A 17,500-nucleotide genomic window follows, 5' to 3' on the forward strand; every position below is an offset into this window, starting at 1 on the left:
TTTGTGTGTGAGTGTTTATACATGACTCAATGCCTCATCCCTGGCAGGTGCACCTGTCATCCTCTGATCAGGCTGCATATGCTGCTCATCAGTTGGGGAGGATTACCCACAGCCTTCCCCCACCGCTGTGCCTGGAAGTGACCTTTACATTTAGAGCATGCCTCTTTGCCATCCTCTCTATCAATCTCTCTCTGTCTCTCTCTCCCTCTCTCCCTCTCTCTCTCTCAATTTTTGGTTTGTTTTCTTTTCAACACTTGGCTTTCACCACTGGCTCTGCGCTTCTCTCAACTGTTGTTGCCGCTTCTCTTCCGCTTGTCCCTCCATTGAATTCAGTTTCACTTTCTTTCACACATCCTCTCTCTCTTTCTCTCTCTCTCTCTCTGTCTGTCTTTCTCACTCCTTTTCTTGCCATGTCTCCCTTGAAAAGCCGGCACGTCGAAACCCCCTTTGAAATCTCACAGGCGGCTGTCGTCTTGACTTCAAAAGCCATTCAGCGGAGCACAGTGAGAGCTGTGTAATTACCCAAAGGGAGCTGGGGATGGATGCCCTTCACATTTTCTCCAGCGCCTGCCTCCCCTGCCCCCCACACACACTCCCACCTGCAGGGACGCCTGCCTCCCCCCACCCCCCACACACACTTCCACCTGCAGGGACGCCATCCTCCCCCCACCCCCCACACACACTTCCACCTGCAGGGACGCCATCCTCCCCCCGCCCCCCACACACACTCCCACCTGTGGGGACGCCATCCTCCCCCCGCCCCCCACACACACTCCCACCTGTGGGGACGCCATCCTCCCCCCGCCCCCCACACACACTCCCACCTGCAGGGATGCCTGCCTCCCCCGCCCTCCACACACACTCCCACCTGCGGGGACGGAGTGCTGAGGGTGTTTGTGATCACCACGGGTCACCACGGCTCCTCTCCGAGGCGTTCCTGTTTTTATCGCTCCCAGAGAGAGGAGAAACGCTCCACGGCAGGCAGGCAGGCAGGCAGACAGGCAGAAAAGCCTCTTTCTGGGTCGACTGATGCCGGCTCCCTTATCTGCTGCCAAGGTGGTGATTTATTCCTGAAAAGGTGTCATGCAAGTGCAGCATGCAATGGTTTACATTACCTCTAAACTCCGACACCCCCACTAATACACACATAAATGTGCACACACACATATACTCACACAGGGTCATATACACCCCCACTAATACACACATACGTGTGCACATACACACACATATACTCACACACAGAGTCATGTACACCCCCACTAATACACACATACGTGTGCACACACATATACTCACAGAGTTATGTACATCCCCACTAACACATACGTGTGCACACACACATATACTCACACAGAGTCATGTACACCAGAGGAGGTTCTTCCATTGAGGAAACGGAGGAAGAACCTCCCCAAACCTTTTGAGAATGTATTTTTGAAATTGAACTGACTAAACTCCTTTAAAAATGCAGTTTGATACCAGTATTTAATACTATGCATATTATAATTTGTTTCCCTGAGTTAAAATAACATTAGCACCCCCTATCGTAACAAGAAATTACTGCACGGAGGACGTCCTCCCTTTGGCTCCCATTGAAATCAATGGAATCTGTCTCTGATACTGGCGGTTCTTGGGGCTCATTGACTTACATTGCCCAGGGGAGGAAAGACCTCCCTAGCGTCTGAGTCTGCGCCAACATCGCTTAACCAATAAACAACGGATTTGGCGTTGGAGGGAAGGGATTCGACATTAATACCGGAAGAAGTTTCCCTCTTCAACCATTCTGCAAAAGGATATTATGGATAACATGTCACCCTTAAAGATTGTTGTAGAAAGATTGCGAATAAAGAGGACGTGCAATGGAGAACTAAGATATTGTTCATGTTTTATTGAACAAACCGTTTCATTCATTGAGCTACAGAGAGAAGGTTAGTATCAAAACAACAGGGAAATCTGTTCCAAAAATCCATGTCACTAAACGTAAAACCGCTGCTGTATAATGCTTACTGGTAGGCGAAATACTTATAGCTCACTGGTACCATAAAAAAACAATCGGCTGTACTGTTTTTTTTTAATCGTTCATACGCCTATTGTTAGTCTGACTGTTCACGTTCAGCTGAAATTCTGAATGGAAATTGTCAATGAATGTTTCAGAACGCGATGTGTTTCGTAATTAGCCTACTTGTAATTTGGGCATTGGCCTCATACTAGGCTACTTTGAGTGATAGCTGTAATAATCTGGCATAATCTGATGTTAATGTTAATAGTTCTGAAATAATGTTCTCTTGTTGCCTTTGTTACTTGTTGTTTAATATTGTGGAAAGGATGTTAGTGAATGATTCAGAGTATGATGCATTTTAAATGGCATCACTTTTGGTCTTGTGTCTTGATTTTTTTTAAACAATTTCAACTGAAAATAAAATTTGTCAAATAATAACCTTAATAGCTTTAGTAATTAAGGGGGAAAATAGGCCAAATGGTAGGCCCAACATTTAGAATTTAGTTTTTCAAATCAAGAGTAGGCCTGATTTGACTTATTGGCTTTGCATCCTTTCATCTGGCCTTGTCTAGTCCAAAGACATGCTGCCCACCAGCTTTTTAAGTACAATGGTGCCACACTGGTGGCTTTGTATCAATTGTATCCCTGCCTGCTATTTTGTAGTACTGTAGGCCACAAAAACACCCTGAAACAACTTGTATCTCACATACTTATGCCACCAACGGAATAAGCAGGCCAATGGCAACCAGGCGCACAGTTCTTCCTCCCTCACTTTAAAAACCACCAGCCGCCACTGATGTACACCCCCACTAATACACACATACGTGTGCACACACATACATTATATACTCACACAGAGTCATGTACACCCCCACTAATACACACATACGTGTACACACACACACACACATATACTCACACAGAGTCATGTACACCCCCACTAATACACACATACATGTGCACACACACACACATATACTCACATAGAGTCATGTACACCCCCACTAATACACACATACGTGTGCACATACACACACACACACACATATACTCACACACAGTCATGTACACCCCCACTAATACACACATACGTGTACACACACATATACTCACACACAGTCATGTACACCCCCACTAATACACACATACGTGTACACACACACACACACATATACTCACACAGAGTCATGTACACCCCCACTAATACACACATACATGTGCACACACACACACATATACTCACAGAGTCATGTACACCCCCACTAATACACACATACGTGTGCACATACACACACACACACACATATACTCACACACAGTCATGTACACCCCCACTAATACACACATACGTGTACACACACACACATATACTCACACAGAGTCATGTACACCCCCACTAATACACACATACGTGTACACACACACACATATACTCACAAAGTCATGTACACCCCCACTAATACACACATACGTGTGCACACACATACAGTATATACTCACACAGTCATGTACACCCCCACTAATGCACACATACGTGTACACACACATATACTCACACAGAGTCATGTACACCCCCACTAATACACACATACGTGTGCACACACACACACACTATATACTCACACAGAGTCCTGTCCACCCCAGCATATAGGCCTCCTCACCATGCTCAGGCTTCTATTGAGCTGCTGATGTTGCTGCTGGGGTGGGACTGAAGCATGAAAGTGATAGAAGAATCGTACCAGCAGAGCTGGCATTGCAGGCTTTCACACAGGTGAGCAGGCACTTCTGTTATCACCCCTACAGCCCCCTCACACACACACACACACACACACAAACACACACACCTTCATGTATTGACTGAAAGCCTAGCTGAAGGTTGGCCATGTGAGACGTGTGGGACCTCTGTGTGTGTGTGTAAATAGAGGTGAATAAAAGCTTGTGAAAGTTTGTTTGGGCGTCAGTTCTCAGAGGCTCTCCATGATCTGAGCCATGCAGTCTCGCACAGCTTGTTTATTTTGTCACTTCACATAATGTGACTTCTTCTTTATAAACATCTCCACTGTTCTATTCTCACTCTGTTGAGACCATGATGAAACTTGTGCCTTGATGTGTCTGGTGTGCGTGCTTGCGTGCATGCGTGTGTGTGTGTGTGTGTGTGTGTGATGTGCGTGTCTGGTGTGCATGCGTGCCTGTGTGCGCGTGTCTGATGTGCGTGCGTGCCTTGCGTGTGTGTTTGTGTGGTTGTATTTAAGTTACTGTTCAGAGAGTGGAGTGTTCGTATCCAACCACTTCTTTAAAACCTCCCAGGGCCAGGGACCTGCCCACCGCTGCCTCTCCCCCTTGTCATCTGTGCTGACAAGCCCAACAAAGAAACCAGCGCTCCTTTAATGATGCATGGCGTCCGTCCCTCCTCAGAGTGGGAGAAAGTCAGGGATGCTTTATTCTGTTTTTCATACGGCTCGGTGCATTGTGCAGCCTCCGCCTCAGACACTGCCTTTAGTGAGCGGGGGGGCTCTGGAGTCTGTGCTCCTCACTTCCTCCTCCTCCTCCTCCTCCTCCTCTCCTCTGCTCACCTCTCCTCCTCCTCCTCCCCGTAAGAGTTCAGACCAAACGGAAGACGTGAAACACCCAAGGCCTTGTGGCACAAGAAAGAGAAAAGCAAATCAAGACACCTGCTGCCCTTGTGAGAAAATAAATACGTAGAATCAAATTTGTACAACTTATCGAGTGTGTGTGTGTTTGAGGGTCTGTGTATGTCTGTGTGTGTGTGTGTGGGGGGGGGGGGGGGGGGAGGGGGGCACACCAGGAAGCTCTTTGCAATCTCATTCACCAAGGACAGGCTCTCTCGCTCTCTATCTCTCTCCCTCTCTCTCATCCCTCTTTCTCACTCTCTGTCTGCCTCCCTCTTCGTCTGCCTCTATCAATCTCTCTCTCCCTCCCCTCCCTTTCATTCACATCCCTGGGGAAGAACAGCACACTGCAGAAAGCTCAGAGCGGTGTGTTCACACACAGCAGGGCCTTTTCCCATCAAGCCCAGGTGTGTGCTGCTGTTGTTATCTGGTGCCTCTAAGCTGGATGAGCTGGAGCATTTGTCTGCCTGCCTGACCCCATCGTCCTGCGGCGGTCAGGAGCTGGCATGTGGCCCGATGCCAAGTCTGGAAACTCATCCGGGAGCATTTCCAGCAATCAAGGCTCGACTTCTGCAGCACCTCCTTCACCGTCAGCCCCAGCACTCCCATAATAAGCCTTTAGAAGGGAACAAAGGCTGGCCTGACGGGGCCTGGCGGGGCCTGACCTTTCCCCAAACACAATCTCTTACCCGCGAATAACATGATGAATAGGAGCGGGTTCTTACGGATGACTGGGTGCCACTAGTGTTGTCGCACACGTCCAGAATGAGCAGACGACATCATTTAGAACATAACTAACTGCAAACTCAATCATGTCATCACATCCTTTGTTTTTCATCACTCATATCCTTCGTAATAAATTGAATATAACAGCACCATCATTTGAGCAGAGGTGCTTAGTATTTGTACACTTGTCACTTACAATAGCTTTACAACATAATTGTCTAAGATTGTCTCTTCCAAAGCCAGAGAGCCATATGTCAGACATACAAATTGCTTCACTTGTCAAGTTTTTCCAATCGGATCTTACGACCTTATCCCAGTCTTCAACCCTTAATATGCGTTAGTCTTTCCAGAACCCTAGAATTAATCCCTCTGTTATTTTTTAGAATCAGATGTTTTATTTTAACATGTCATGGCTGACGCTGTTGGGATTCTTCCTGGCTAAACAGGCTCTTTGGAGTCAGAACAGGGCAGCATGGCGGAGATGCCAGGTGTGTTCTGGATGGTCAGCAGCCGAACACTAATCCCCCCCCCCCTCTCCAGACACCGTCTGGGACTGGGTTTTCAAATCAAAGGCAAACCATTAACACTCGGATTCTGCCTCTCCCGTTGCACACACTGAGAGAGAGAGAGAGAGCTAACTTGTAATTAGAGCCGTGTAAGTTCACTCATGCCTTTAACAGGGATGTTGGGACCAGCTTCTTGCAATGGAATGCATGTATGAGTATCTGTTGCTCAACACACATACTTAGATGGGATCTACACAGTTTTCTTGCCAATTTCTCCAAATTTGAGACAATTTTGAGCAAATGATCTATGTAATATTTTGGAAGGCTCTAGAATGTTTTAATACTTGTAACCCTTCACCATAAATGAACCAGTAGAGGTGGGAATCTTCCAGCACACCCCTGACCAGTCCTAACGGAACACTGGTTTAAAAGCACAGCTCCACAAAAAAACACAACTCCTCCTGTCTGAAGCAGAATAGTAATAGATAGAGAATGTATTAATAATAGATTTATGGACTTTACTTTGCAGTTAAGGGTTCATAACTGCCATATAAATGTATTTCTGTTGCAATCAGAATTGGAATATACATAAATAGATTCCTTCGGCTACATTTATGTGTAAGGCAAAAAAAAAAAAAAATGTAGGCTTATGGTTGCCCCAGTGGATGTTTTAGTTTTTGAATGAGGGAGAAAAAGAATCATTTTATATAGTATTTGTTGATTCGCTTTATAATGAGTTTTGAAAATTCATCAGGTATTTTATCATTGACTTCAGCAATAATGTGATTTATTAATTTATATTTAACTAATGTATTGTTTATCCGTGTATATTTCTTCTAATGACTATCAGCTGGGTTGAGTTGTTACTTGAAAGCAGAGTGAATGTACAGAGAGCAGTGAATCTGATCAGAAGTATGCAGTTCTGAATGTCTCTAGTGACTGCCTAGTAGGCCTTCAGCACCACACAGCAGGAATATAAGAAGAGACAGACTTGAAGAGAGACAGGTGTAATGGGTTTGTCATACAAGGCTTGTTTTGAGATTTTCTTGATTTGTGTATCCATGCGTACCTTATTCCTTCTTCTCCTCCAGTCTTCTCCAATCTGATAACTCTGTTGGAACTGGAGCCCTAGGAGGGCAGTGCTGTTGTGCTTTTCTGCGTTGAGTTTTTCCTTATACCACACCCAGTCTCCACGTGAGAGACGTCTGCATGTGCTGCTGGTCTGTTTATTGCTTCCTCCCTACGTGTATTTCTTAGTAAAAGATTGGTGGATAAATATCAGTCACTGCAGGAGGATGTTTTTTCTGCCACACAGGAAATGTTTGTTATGCCACAAAAGAGATAAACTTTATTCTACTGTGTCTAGCCATATTAGACTACAGGTATCATCTGATGGAATAGCATATAACGAGTTATTTACCAAGCCAGGTGTGTGGAATCTATGTATCAGTAAGTTCCATTCGTCACACGTGATTGATGGTCAGGTGAGGCACAGGGCTTATTTCCATATATATGAATTCAGTCCTGAGAGCCTGACACGTCTCCACAAGTGACATGTCAGGAATGATGTTGTTCATGGGGATTTCAGGACAGTCTGTGTCCTCGTCTCTGAGAGACGGCCTGGCACAGATCAGGCATTACTAGCAGAGTTATTGAGATCTTAGTCTTTCATTCATGACATTAGTACTGATCGATCAGAGTTATTGAGATCTCAGTCCTTCACTCATGATATTAGTACTGATCGATCAGAGTTATTTAGCTCTCAGTCCTTCACTCATGACATTAGTACTGATCGATCAGAACTATTGAGATCTCAGTACTTCACTTATGACATTAGTACTGATCGATCAGAGTTATTGAGATCTCAGTCCTTCACTCATGACATTAGTACTGATCAAACTGAGTTATTGAGATCTCAGTCCTTCACTCGTTAGAACTGATCGATCAGAGTTATTGAGATCTCAGTCATTCACTCATGACATTAGTACTGATCGATCAGAGTTATTGAGATCTCAGTCCTTCACTCATGACATTAGTACTGATCGATCAGAGTTATTAAGATCTCAGTCCTTCACTGATGAGTAATCATGAGTACTGATCGATCATTCCTTCATCCCCTCTTCTTCTTCTTTTCAGATTTGCCCCCTCCAGCCATGAGAGAGAGACCTCCGGGCTGTAAGACGGTGTTCGTGGGGGGGCTGCCAGAGAACGCCACGGAGCAGCTGATCGTGGAGGTGTTTGGGCAGTGTGGCGACATCATCGCCATTCGCAAGAGCAAGAAGAACTTCTGCCATATCCGTTTTGCCGAGGAACAGACCGTGGACAAGGCCCTCTTCCTGTCTGGTAATGTCTCTCACATCATCACTCAGCGCAAGTGCATATGGGCCATTCTACCGAATTCGTGTAATATGCAGTCCCTCAACAATAAAATCTATTTACAAAACAATTAGGTATTTAGGCATAGATATTAAATTAGAAAATGTTATGGTCTATATAAACCCAATGCATTACATGAGATAGTGATAAGCTAAATATATACAAAATCATCATTTATAGGGTACTTTCTATTGGGAAGTAGCTGTCCCCAACCCTGACATCTAAATTTCAATGCCTTTAAATAACACTTTTCATTTTTTTTTGATTTTTTTCAATGATTTAATTTCAAAGATCTTTATGATTGGGTTGAAACAGAACTTGGAATATTTAGATTTATTGTGGGTTTAATTTTTAAATCAATTTACTATACTCAAAAAATCATGTCCCTAGTTTTCATGTCACTACCGAAACACAAGAGTTTTAGTCCATTGGCTGAGCCTGTGTTTTAGCCACGACTCTGCATTTTTGACCATGCAGTGACACTGCATCTCTGTCCCTCATGGTTGAATGGTAAGTAGCTAAATCCCATAGTTTTTATATAAATGTGTTCCAAAGTCTGTAAATCGACGTGTAACCTTAAGAATTGTCACTACCGAAACGCATGTTTTCTTCAATTAAGTAAACCTTTTGGGGTTTCATGGAAAATCTTATGTTTGTATGTGTGTACACCTCTTCAAAGATGTGTTTGCAAGCCATGTGCTTGCTAGAATTCTTTATTTATGCTTAAAGTTAGCTAGAATTGTCACTACCGAAACAGTCACTACCGAAACATATGGTAGTGACCAGATGATTTTGGTAGTGACAAAATTAAATGGCAAGTAGTTCAATCCCATAATTTTTAAATAAATGTGTTGTGTGGACTAAAGGGAGGCCCAGAGCACCTTTTGGATGATTTTGGGAGAGAAATGAACATCCATCCAACAGTGCAGTCACTACCAAAACAGATAAATTGACCTTGAAAATTTGGTAAAAAATTCATTTCTATGGATTTCATTGTGAAAATCTTCAAGAAATATTTGTAAAAATACTCTTCAGAGAAGGGAAGGAAACACAATCTGAACAGGTCAATAATAATACTTTTTTACTATAGTAAATGTGATGTTTCGGTAGTGACAATTTTTGGAAGAGGAAAAACATTCCAACACATTCTGAAAATACAATATGAAACTTGACAGTTCTTTTACTAGATATGTGTACTTTAGATATGGTACAATATACATACGGACAAAGTTTTGGGAAAAAACCATACAAAAATTCTAAATATATCCGACATGACTTTGCATCAATTCGGTAGAATGGCCCATATAGTCATGAAGGCCCAAGGTTATGTCTCTAAATATGGCTGTTTGGAGGGGATCTGTGGTGCAAGGGGTAGCATCCCTGACCGTGCACAGGTCCAAGTGCCCACAGGGATCTGGGTTGGAGTCGGACCTGTGGTCCCTTCTTGATCCTCTACTCCTAATAGCTGTCTGTCGCATGGCGCAAAGTTACCATCTCAGAGACTTGTATGTAAAGATGGCCTGTTAGAATATACACAGTTCTATTTCGTTTCTACTGTCCGCCAGAGGCGGTGCTTTAAGCACTGGATGTCATTCACGTTTACGTGTAGTTCGAGTATTTGTATCAACAAAATCACCTGTGACCTCGGTGACGTATGCCTTTGCCCATGCTCACCCAGGACTAGGGATGGGTATCGTTTGGGTTTTTTCCGACACCGGTACTTAACCAATACTTTTAAAACGATACCGGTGCCTAAACGGTGCCTGAACCGATACTTAAAAAAAAAAGCACTAAACGAGGATTGACGACATTAAAGAAAGGCTTTTTTATCGCCAAGGCCAATTTCTTTCTTCAAATTGAACAATATTTTAACTGTTTAAAGTATACTATGAATATAAATACATACAAAACACTTGACTTTTTGTGTTTTGGGGAACTGTTAATTGGTAACTATTGTGTTAAAAGCGAGAGTGTCCACTCTTAAACGGTACAGGATTTTTACTCCTGTCGGCGTGGTGTTAAACGCTATAAGCAGGCTACGGTTACCTACTGATTAGTGACTGACGGGCTACGCCCGCAATTTCAGTTCTAAAGCATCCAATTTTGGTAATTGTTACCGAGTGTGTCCGCTCTTAAATGGAAGCCTACCTTACGTAACGTAAGAGGAATCATTGCCACGATCAGGTTTAATGCGCTTGGTTAATATTGAGGCTTGGTCCATAATAAACTGCCTAGTTTGAGTGGGTGATTGTTCTCCGCCCTGCAAACCTTAGTTTTTCAGCATTTATTGTTTGGTTCAGATGACTGTAGAGGAGTGGGTTCACTCTTAAACAGTAACCTATCTGAACAGGGCCTAGTGTTATTCGCCAAGGCTGCTGGTAAAATATCACTCCTATATATATAAAGATAAATGAATACATCTATGTATAGATATTGCAACATGCAAGATGCATCTGCCCAGGGCCTTGCTAGCATGCCCAATATTGAACCAGCCGTTGCTGCCCTAGTGCTGAGGCCTGGTTAAGCACTCCGGCCTAATGCTCGCTGCCCCGGCCACAGTGCCGTTTGACAGACGACTACATGGTGAAATCCTACAACGCAGCAGCGCATATTGCACGTCTTGGGTATTCAATGACACACCTGGTACTAGCCCTGTCCCAGACATTGCAGACTTCTGGGGATGACTCCTCTGCACAGAGTCGAGTGACACCTCCCTGCAGGCGTTTGCCGACATGACCAGGGAGTTGGGTAGGCGGTGTCCTAGTTAACCAAGACTCAACGCCAGATATGGTTGGCCCAGTCTCCACTTTTGAAGCCGGGCAGGAAAGCCCTCTTGTGTCTTCCTCCTGTCATTCCTGGACAGATGTTGGTCCTGCCGCGCAGTAAGCTCTGGAGTGCAGCCTACAGGTTACACAGTCCAGACAACAGTTTGCCAGTCTGAGCCGTGAGGCTCCTGGCAGACAGAGGCCCTCTAGGGTTCGGTCCCCCCCAAAGCGGTTCCATGGGGTCAAAATGACCATCGTCAGAGACCCAAACAGGGCTCTGGCTCTACGTCAGGAGATCTTGGATCTCTTGAAGAAAGGCGCCATCAAGCCATTAGACAGGCTGGCACAAAACAGTGGATTCTACTCCGCTTATTTTATCATGCCAAAGAAGGGCCACAGCCTTCGGCCTATACTAGACTTGAGACGGTTAAACACACATCTCAAGGTTAAGATCCCACATGCTGCGTACAGCGGATGTGCTGCAAGGTATCAAGCAAGGAGATTGGTTTACAACCATCAACCTAAAGGATGCATACTTCCACGTCCCTATCACACCTCGAAACAGACAGATTCTTCATCTTGCATTCGAGGGCAGAGCTTAACAGTTCTGTGTGCTCCCTTTTCGGGATCTCGCTGGCACCACGGGTCTTCACCAGATGTGTGGCAGCGGCACTGTCCCTACGGCATCATCAGTCATTTCAGGAAAGGAGGGCTCTGGCCCTCAAAGTCATTTCTGAGACTGCTGGGTATGCTCACAGCGGCCACGTAGGTGTTCCCTTGGGCCTTCTGTCATTGCAGCCTCTTTAAATTCGGCTGAACGAACTTGGCTTGCACCCCACTTATCACAGGCACAAGCTGGTCAGAGTCACTTCCAGTTGCCTTACAAAGCTAAGGCTGTGTAGGGGAGAGACATTATCTCACCCAGGAGGGGAGCTGTATGACAATGCAGGACTTTCAGAGGTATCTGGAGTCCTTGGCATTAGGAACACCACATAGATGTTTGGAGCTGCAGGCTGTTCTGCTGACGCTCGAACATTTTTCTTCCAGTAGTGGTAGAAAAGCTGTCCTGGTAAGAGCAGACAACACGTCAGTGGTCTACCAGGTAAACCACCAGGGGAGCACAAGGCCAGACAATCCTTGAGGCTGCCCCAACAGCTGTGGCTGTAGGCCTATCTACTCTTTCTGAGCCTGGGGGCAATGCATTTAACAGGCATTCAGAACACGGCTGTGGATGTGCTATCCCGGCTAAACGAAAGCCAAGCCAAGAATGTCTATATTGGAACCCTGGAGGCACGGGGATAACTTTGGGGGGGAATCCGGCCTATCTTCCAAAGGTGATTTATCCTACTGAAACCAGCCGCTCAGGCTGGCTGCTTTGAGCCCCTGCTCAGGATGACGAGCAGGGACAGAGCCCTACCTGTTGTGCCCAGTGAGAGCACTTAGGGCTTTATATTGATATGACTGTGGAATTCCGCCAGTCTGATTCACTGTTTCTCTGTCATGTTGGACAGAGAGGGCACAGCTTATCCAAACAACGGCTATCATGTTCGATTGTGGACGCTATTATTTGTGCCTATAGGAGAAGTAGTCTCCCGGTCCCTCAGGTCCGAGGTCACTCAACTAGGAGTGTATGTACATCGCGGGCGGCGAAGAGGTGTCCCCCTTCGATTATCTGAACAGCTGGGTTATGGGCATCAACCTGCACATTTGTGAGGTTTTATAGGGTTAACGTTGTCCCTCATAACCCAGTGGCAGCAGGTGTTCTTCCTACTTCCTTACAGCGGGAGTAAGGTAAGATTTCCTCGTGACTTGGTTGGTATTAGTCATCCAGTGCTTAAAGCACCGCCTCTGGCGGTCAGTAGAAACGAAATAGAACGCTAGGTTACGTATGTAACCATGGTTCTATGAGTTTCGGATGACCACCAGAGCTTGGCAGTCACTCGGAATATTCGCGAGAAGATTGTCAAGGGTCAAGTCCTGGGTAAGCATGCCTTTAGTACAGGGGCAAAGGCATACGTCACCCAGGTCACAGGTGATTTTGTTGATACAAATACTCGAACTACACGTAAACGTGAATGACATCTAGTGCTTAAAGCATCGCCTCTGGCGGTCATCCGAAACTCATAGAACCATGATTACATACGTAACCTAGCGTTTCAAGATACTGATTTCAGGAATTGTCATATTAGTCTTGGTTAAGCACGTATTGGCTACCGATAACGTAATATTAGCTTTAACCTGTTACTGCAGTGGGATATTTCGCCTTAATTTGGAACGATTTGTACTTACACATAATAACACTCAATATCTGAAGTTGTACACATGATACAAAGATCATTCATATCTTAAATTGAAGAAGACAAATGGGCCAAGACATGCATTCACCTCCTGACTTTTATTTTCATCATTAAGTATCAATTTCAAAGCATCATATACAGAACAAAATGTCAAAAATGTAAAAAACGCCTTTCATTTTTATGTTTGACAGTGTGTGGATGGTTTCAAGGGAAGAAAATTCTGTCATGTTCTATATTTCCTGATTCAACATGTTCCTGAGAAACAAAGTACAAATTTTGGAGCAGATATCTAAAAATGTCCAGGTGTTGCACAGCAATATCTAAATGGTGCATTCAGGCGTCTCCAAGTGTCCAAAACCTCTCCAAGCTCTCCAAATGCATAAAAAAAAAATTCTCATTGTATATCATTGTTTTTTTTCGTTGTACAGACATATATAACTCCATTTTAGACTAATATTACAATTTCTTTTGAAATTGGATTGTGTCACTGTTGGAGGCTGTGCAGCTGGTAGTAGTGGTGGTGGCGACGGGGGTGGTGGTGGGGGTGAGGGTGATGCTGGAGCTGGAGCTGGAGCTGGGGCTGGGTCACTGCAAGATAAAAACGTTGGACAATATAAATATTTTGACTGGGTCATGCCTTACAATTGAATTTTGCTTCATGTTATTTACTAAGCTAATGCACAAATATGTAAAATGTAAACATATGTAAAAAACACCATAGTCAAGCTGAAGTGTGATAATAACATAGGCATTATGCATTTAGCAGATGTAAATAAAACATTTCTATGCGTTTTGAGGCAAGAAGCAGGTTGTGATATGTTAGTATGTTGTAGCCTACATTGCAGCTACGTAAATACAGCAGCAGCATGCTAACCAATATCCATTACTAGCAAACTACATCCCACAATGATAAAAAAAATAAAGCACTAAAGAGAATAAGGCATATGCATAGCTTACTGGTATGCACTGAAAAGTAGTTGGTTTAAATTACTTACGCATCGAGGATGGCATCGATTCCATTCACTCTTCCACTGAGTCCATGCTGAGTCCATGCTAGCATGCTAGTCCATGCTTAGTCCACTGGCTTCCCCGAAAATCATCAAAAATCATCCCATGTATTTCACTCATCTGCAATCCTCGTCTTGCCATGATGGATGAGTACAAGGGAGACAAATTGCAGCCAAAAATATGCACAAACAAGCCCTCAGGATCGTGTGGACCAAACCACTTGCTGTGCGCATTTGAAGGTAAACAAAACGGCCCATTTACGCACCGGGAGCGCAGCTGAGACTCTTGAGTTGCGCTTTCAAAAATCTAAACTCCAGGACTGAGCAATCAGGGCAAATGACCTACCTACTTTTTTGTTAGAATCTCTATTATTCGGTAAAACAGGTGTCAATCACTACTGAGAAGTCTTACAAGAAGTGTAAAGTGATATGATAGGACATGCCTGAGCAGCTGCATGATTGAGAGCTGATGCCATTGGTGGTAATGCCTGTCACTCATGACAAACATGTGTTTAACAGCCAATAAAATCCAAAGATTCTGAAAGAGGGGGTCTTAAGCTTTGTAACTATATATAACATCACGTGATAACTTCGTGTAGTGTTGTCAGGAAGAGAGCGAGGAGATCGTCATCAGAAACATACAAGAAAGTGAACGTTTTTTCTCAATGTCGTGAGCAAGTGAATAAACAACTTTATGGACATAACCATGCAGTTCAAGTCTGTTTTTTTTAGATGTTTTGAAGGTAAATGAATGTTCTATAACGTTATTTAAGGTACGGATAATGCAGAAACACATTTAAATGGCTTAGTTATGGGAGGAGGCTGCTCCATATGTAAAAAATGAGGATGTGTCATGTTGTGTTTAAAATTGTATTTATTTGTAACGGATGCATGTAGACAACTGAAAATCGGTTTACATATAGTTGGAATACCACAAAAAAATATTAAATGGGAGTTTGAATCATATTTTCAGAAATAGAATTTTCAGGATTTGTTTTGGCGATTTATCCAGTACGGGCCCGCCCGCGGGTCCATTAGGGGGCGTTAAAGCAGTAACAAGTTAAGTATGTTATAATCCCTATCCACATTCACTTTGTAAAAATAAACTATTGCAGGATTTTGAACACCCTCTCAGTCACAGTAATAATTATTATTAGTGCAAACCATGACTGAAACTACAGGCATGCGAGGCAGTGAACCAGGAAAGAACACTGAATTATACGCTCTGTCGGTCAACTTCTCCACCTCCCTTTCCATCCACACAAACACACACACTCACACACTCACACGCACACACACACATACACTCACGCATACACTCACACACACACTCACACACACACACACACACACACACACACACACACACACACACACACACAGGCATATATATACTGCACACACATCTGCCATGTCCATCACCCCACTCCACCCCCTTCACACACACACACACACTCACACACACACACTCACACACACACACTCACACACAGACACACACACACACTCACACACAGACACAGACACAAACACAAACACACACACACACACACACACTTACACACTCACACACTCACACACACTCCCACACTCCCCCCCACACACACACACACACACACACACACACACACACACACACACACACACACTCACTCATCACACATCATGAGACTCAGTGGAGGACCCTCCAGCCAGCACTCTTAAATGGCCCTTTGTATGCAAACAGCCTGAGACGGCCTCAGACATGCCTCCTCCACAGCACAATAGGCTCTGTAGGGGAAGAAACACAGCTTGGGTCCCTTCCAATAATGCCCTGTGCATTATTTACACTTCTCTGAGAGGTGCTATCTACCCTGGAGAGAGAGAGAAAGAGAGAAAGAGAGAGAGAGAGAGAGAGAGAGAGAGAGAGGAAGGCAGGGGCTGAAATGGAGAGAGAGAGGTGGAGGAGAAAGAGGGGAGCACCTCTTCTTTCCGTGGGATTTGGAGCCCTGGCCCATATATTATGAGTCCTCGTGACGGAGCTCTGCAGGCTTTTCCATAAATAACGGCGCTCATTTCACACGCCGAACACACCGTATAAAATATTTAACGACGTCTGGGAGCCATAAAGCAGGAGTTAGGACAGAAGTGGGTGTGATGGGTGGTTGGGGGTAGGGGGCAGGAAGAACGCCACAGGACCACACTCATCTCTTTCTTGGCAGGGCTTAGCATCTGTGGCCGACTGTCTCTTACCTCTCTTTCCTCTCTCCCTATCTCTCTTTCCCTCTCTCTTGCTCTTCACTACTCTCTACACCACATGGTTCTTTTTCTCATCCTCTCACTTCCTATCTTTCCTCCAGCTTGAACTTTGCCGCCCTCAAGACACACACACACACACACACACACACACACACACACACACACACACACACACACACACACACAGAGACTCTGGGTTTACCCTTTAATCTGCTGTTAAACGCTAAGAGTTAGTCTGTGCGGACGCCTTAGTTTTGGCGCTCGAATTTGGACTGCCTGCATAAATCCTAAATCCAAATTAAACATAAAAATGTGCAGGCTGCTAGATGCAGATGAGCCCTGACAACCTCCTAGAGCTGCCGGAGAGATGGAATGAGAGAGAGAGAGACAGAGAGAGAGAGAGAGAGAGAGAGAGAGAGAGAGAGAGAGAGAGAAAAGGGATGGAAAGTATAGGATGAGGAGGGAGCCCATTGTTACCACTGGAGCCAGCATGGATTAGTAGTCAGGGCACACAAGTGTGGTTTCTCTTCAAGCCTCTGTCTCTCTCTCTCTCTCTCTCTGTCTCTCTCTCTCTCTCTCTTTCTCTCTCTCTCTTTCTCCCTCTCTCTCTCACTTCCTCTTTACCACCCCTCCAGCCCTGAGGTCATGTGACTTTGATGCGGGCTGTGACAGAAAGACAAACCAATTAAAAGCACCATTCGTTGAGGTTCATGGAAAGGAGGACGGCTGAATCCGTTTCCCACATGGACTGGCTTCCTCAGGTGTAAAAAACCAACCTGGCACAGGTGCCAAGGATAGCCAAGTTTGATTCTAGTGGCCGAGCTTGGATACTCCATCCTTAACACCACTCTTGTGTCTCCAATCCCATTTCCCTGTGTGGATTACAAGGGAGTTCCTAAGTGCACTCTGGTCGACCTCAGTCCTAAATATGTTTCAAAAGCAGCACTAAAAAGGGA

At 44.7% G+C, this 17,500-nt stretch overlaps 1 protein-coding gene across 6 annotated transcripts in view; it reads left to right on the plus strand.

The window, feature by feature from the left end:
• The window catches only part of LOC308367225 (ecto-NOX disulfide-thiol exchanger 2-like), a 295,423-nt gene that overhangs the window by 228,123 nt on the left and 49,800 nt on the right, over positions 1-17,500 (plus strand). For all 6 annotated transcript variants that reach the window (XM_080841064.1, XM_080841068.1, XM_080841069.1 and 3 more), the window contains one exon: positions 7,998-8,204. In XM_080841064.1, the coding sequence (XP_080697190.1) occupies positions 7,998-8,204 (207 nt within the window). The remainder of the gene's footprint in view (positions 1-7,997; positions 8,205-17,500) is intronic.

Source organism: Sprattus sprattus (genome assembly GCF_963457725.1).
Source record: "Sprattus sprattus genome assembly, chromosome: 6".
Taxonomy (NCBI): domain Eukaryota; kingdom Metazoa; phylum Chordata; class Actinopteri; order Clupeiformes; family Clupeidae; genus Sprattus; species Sprattus sprattus.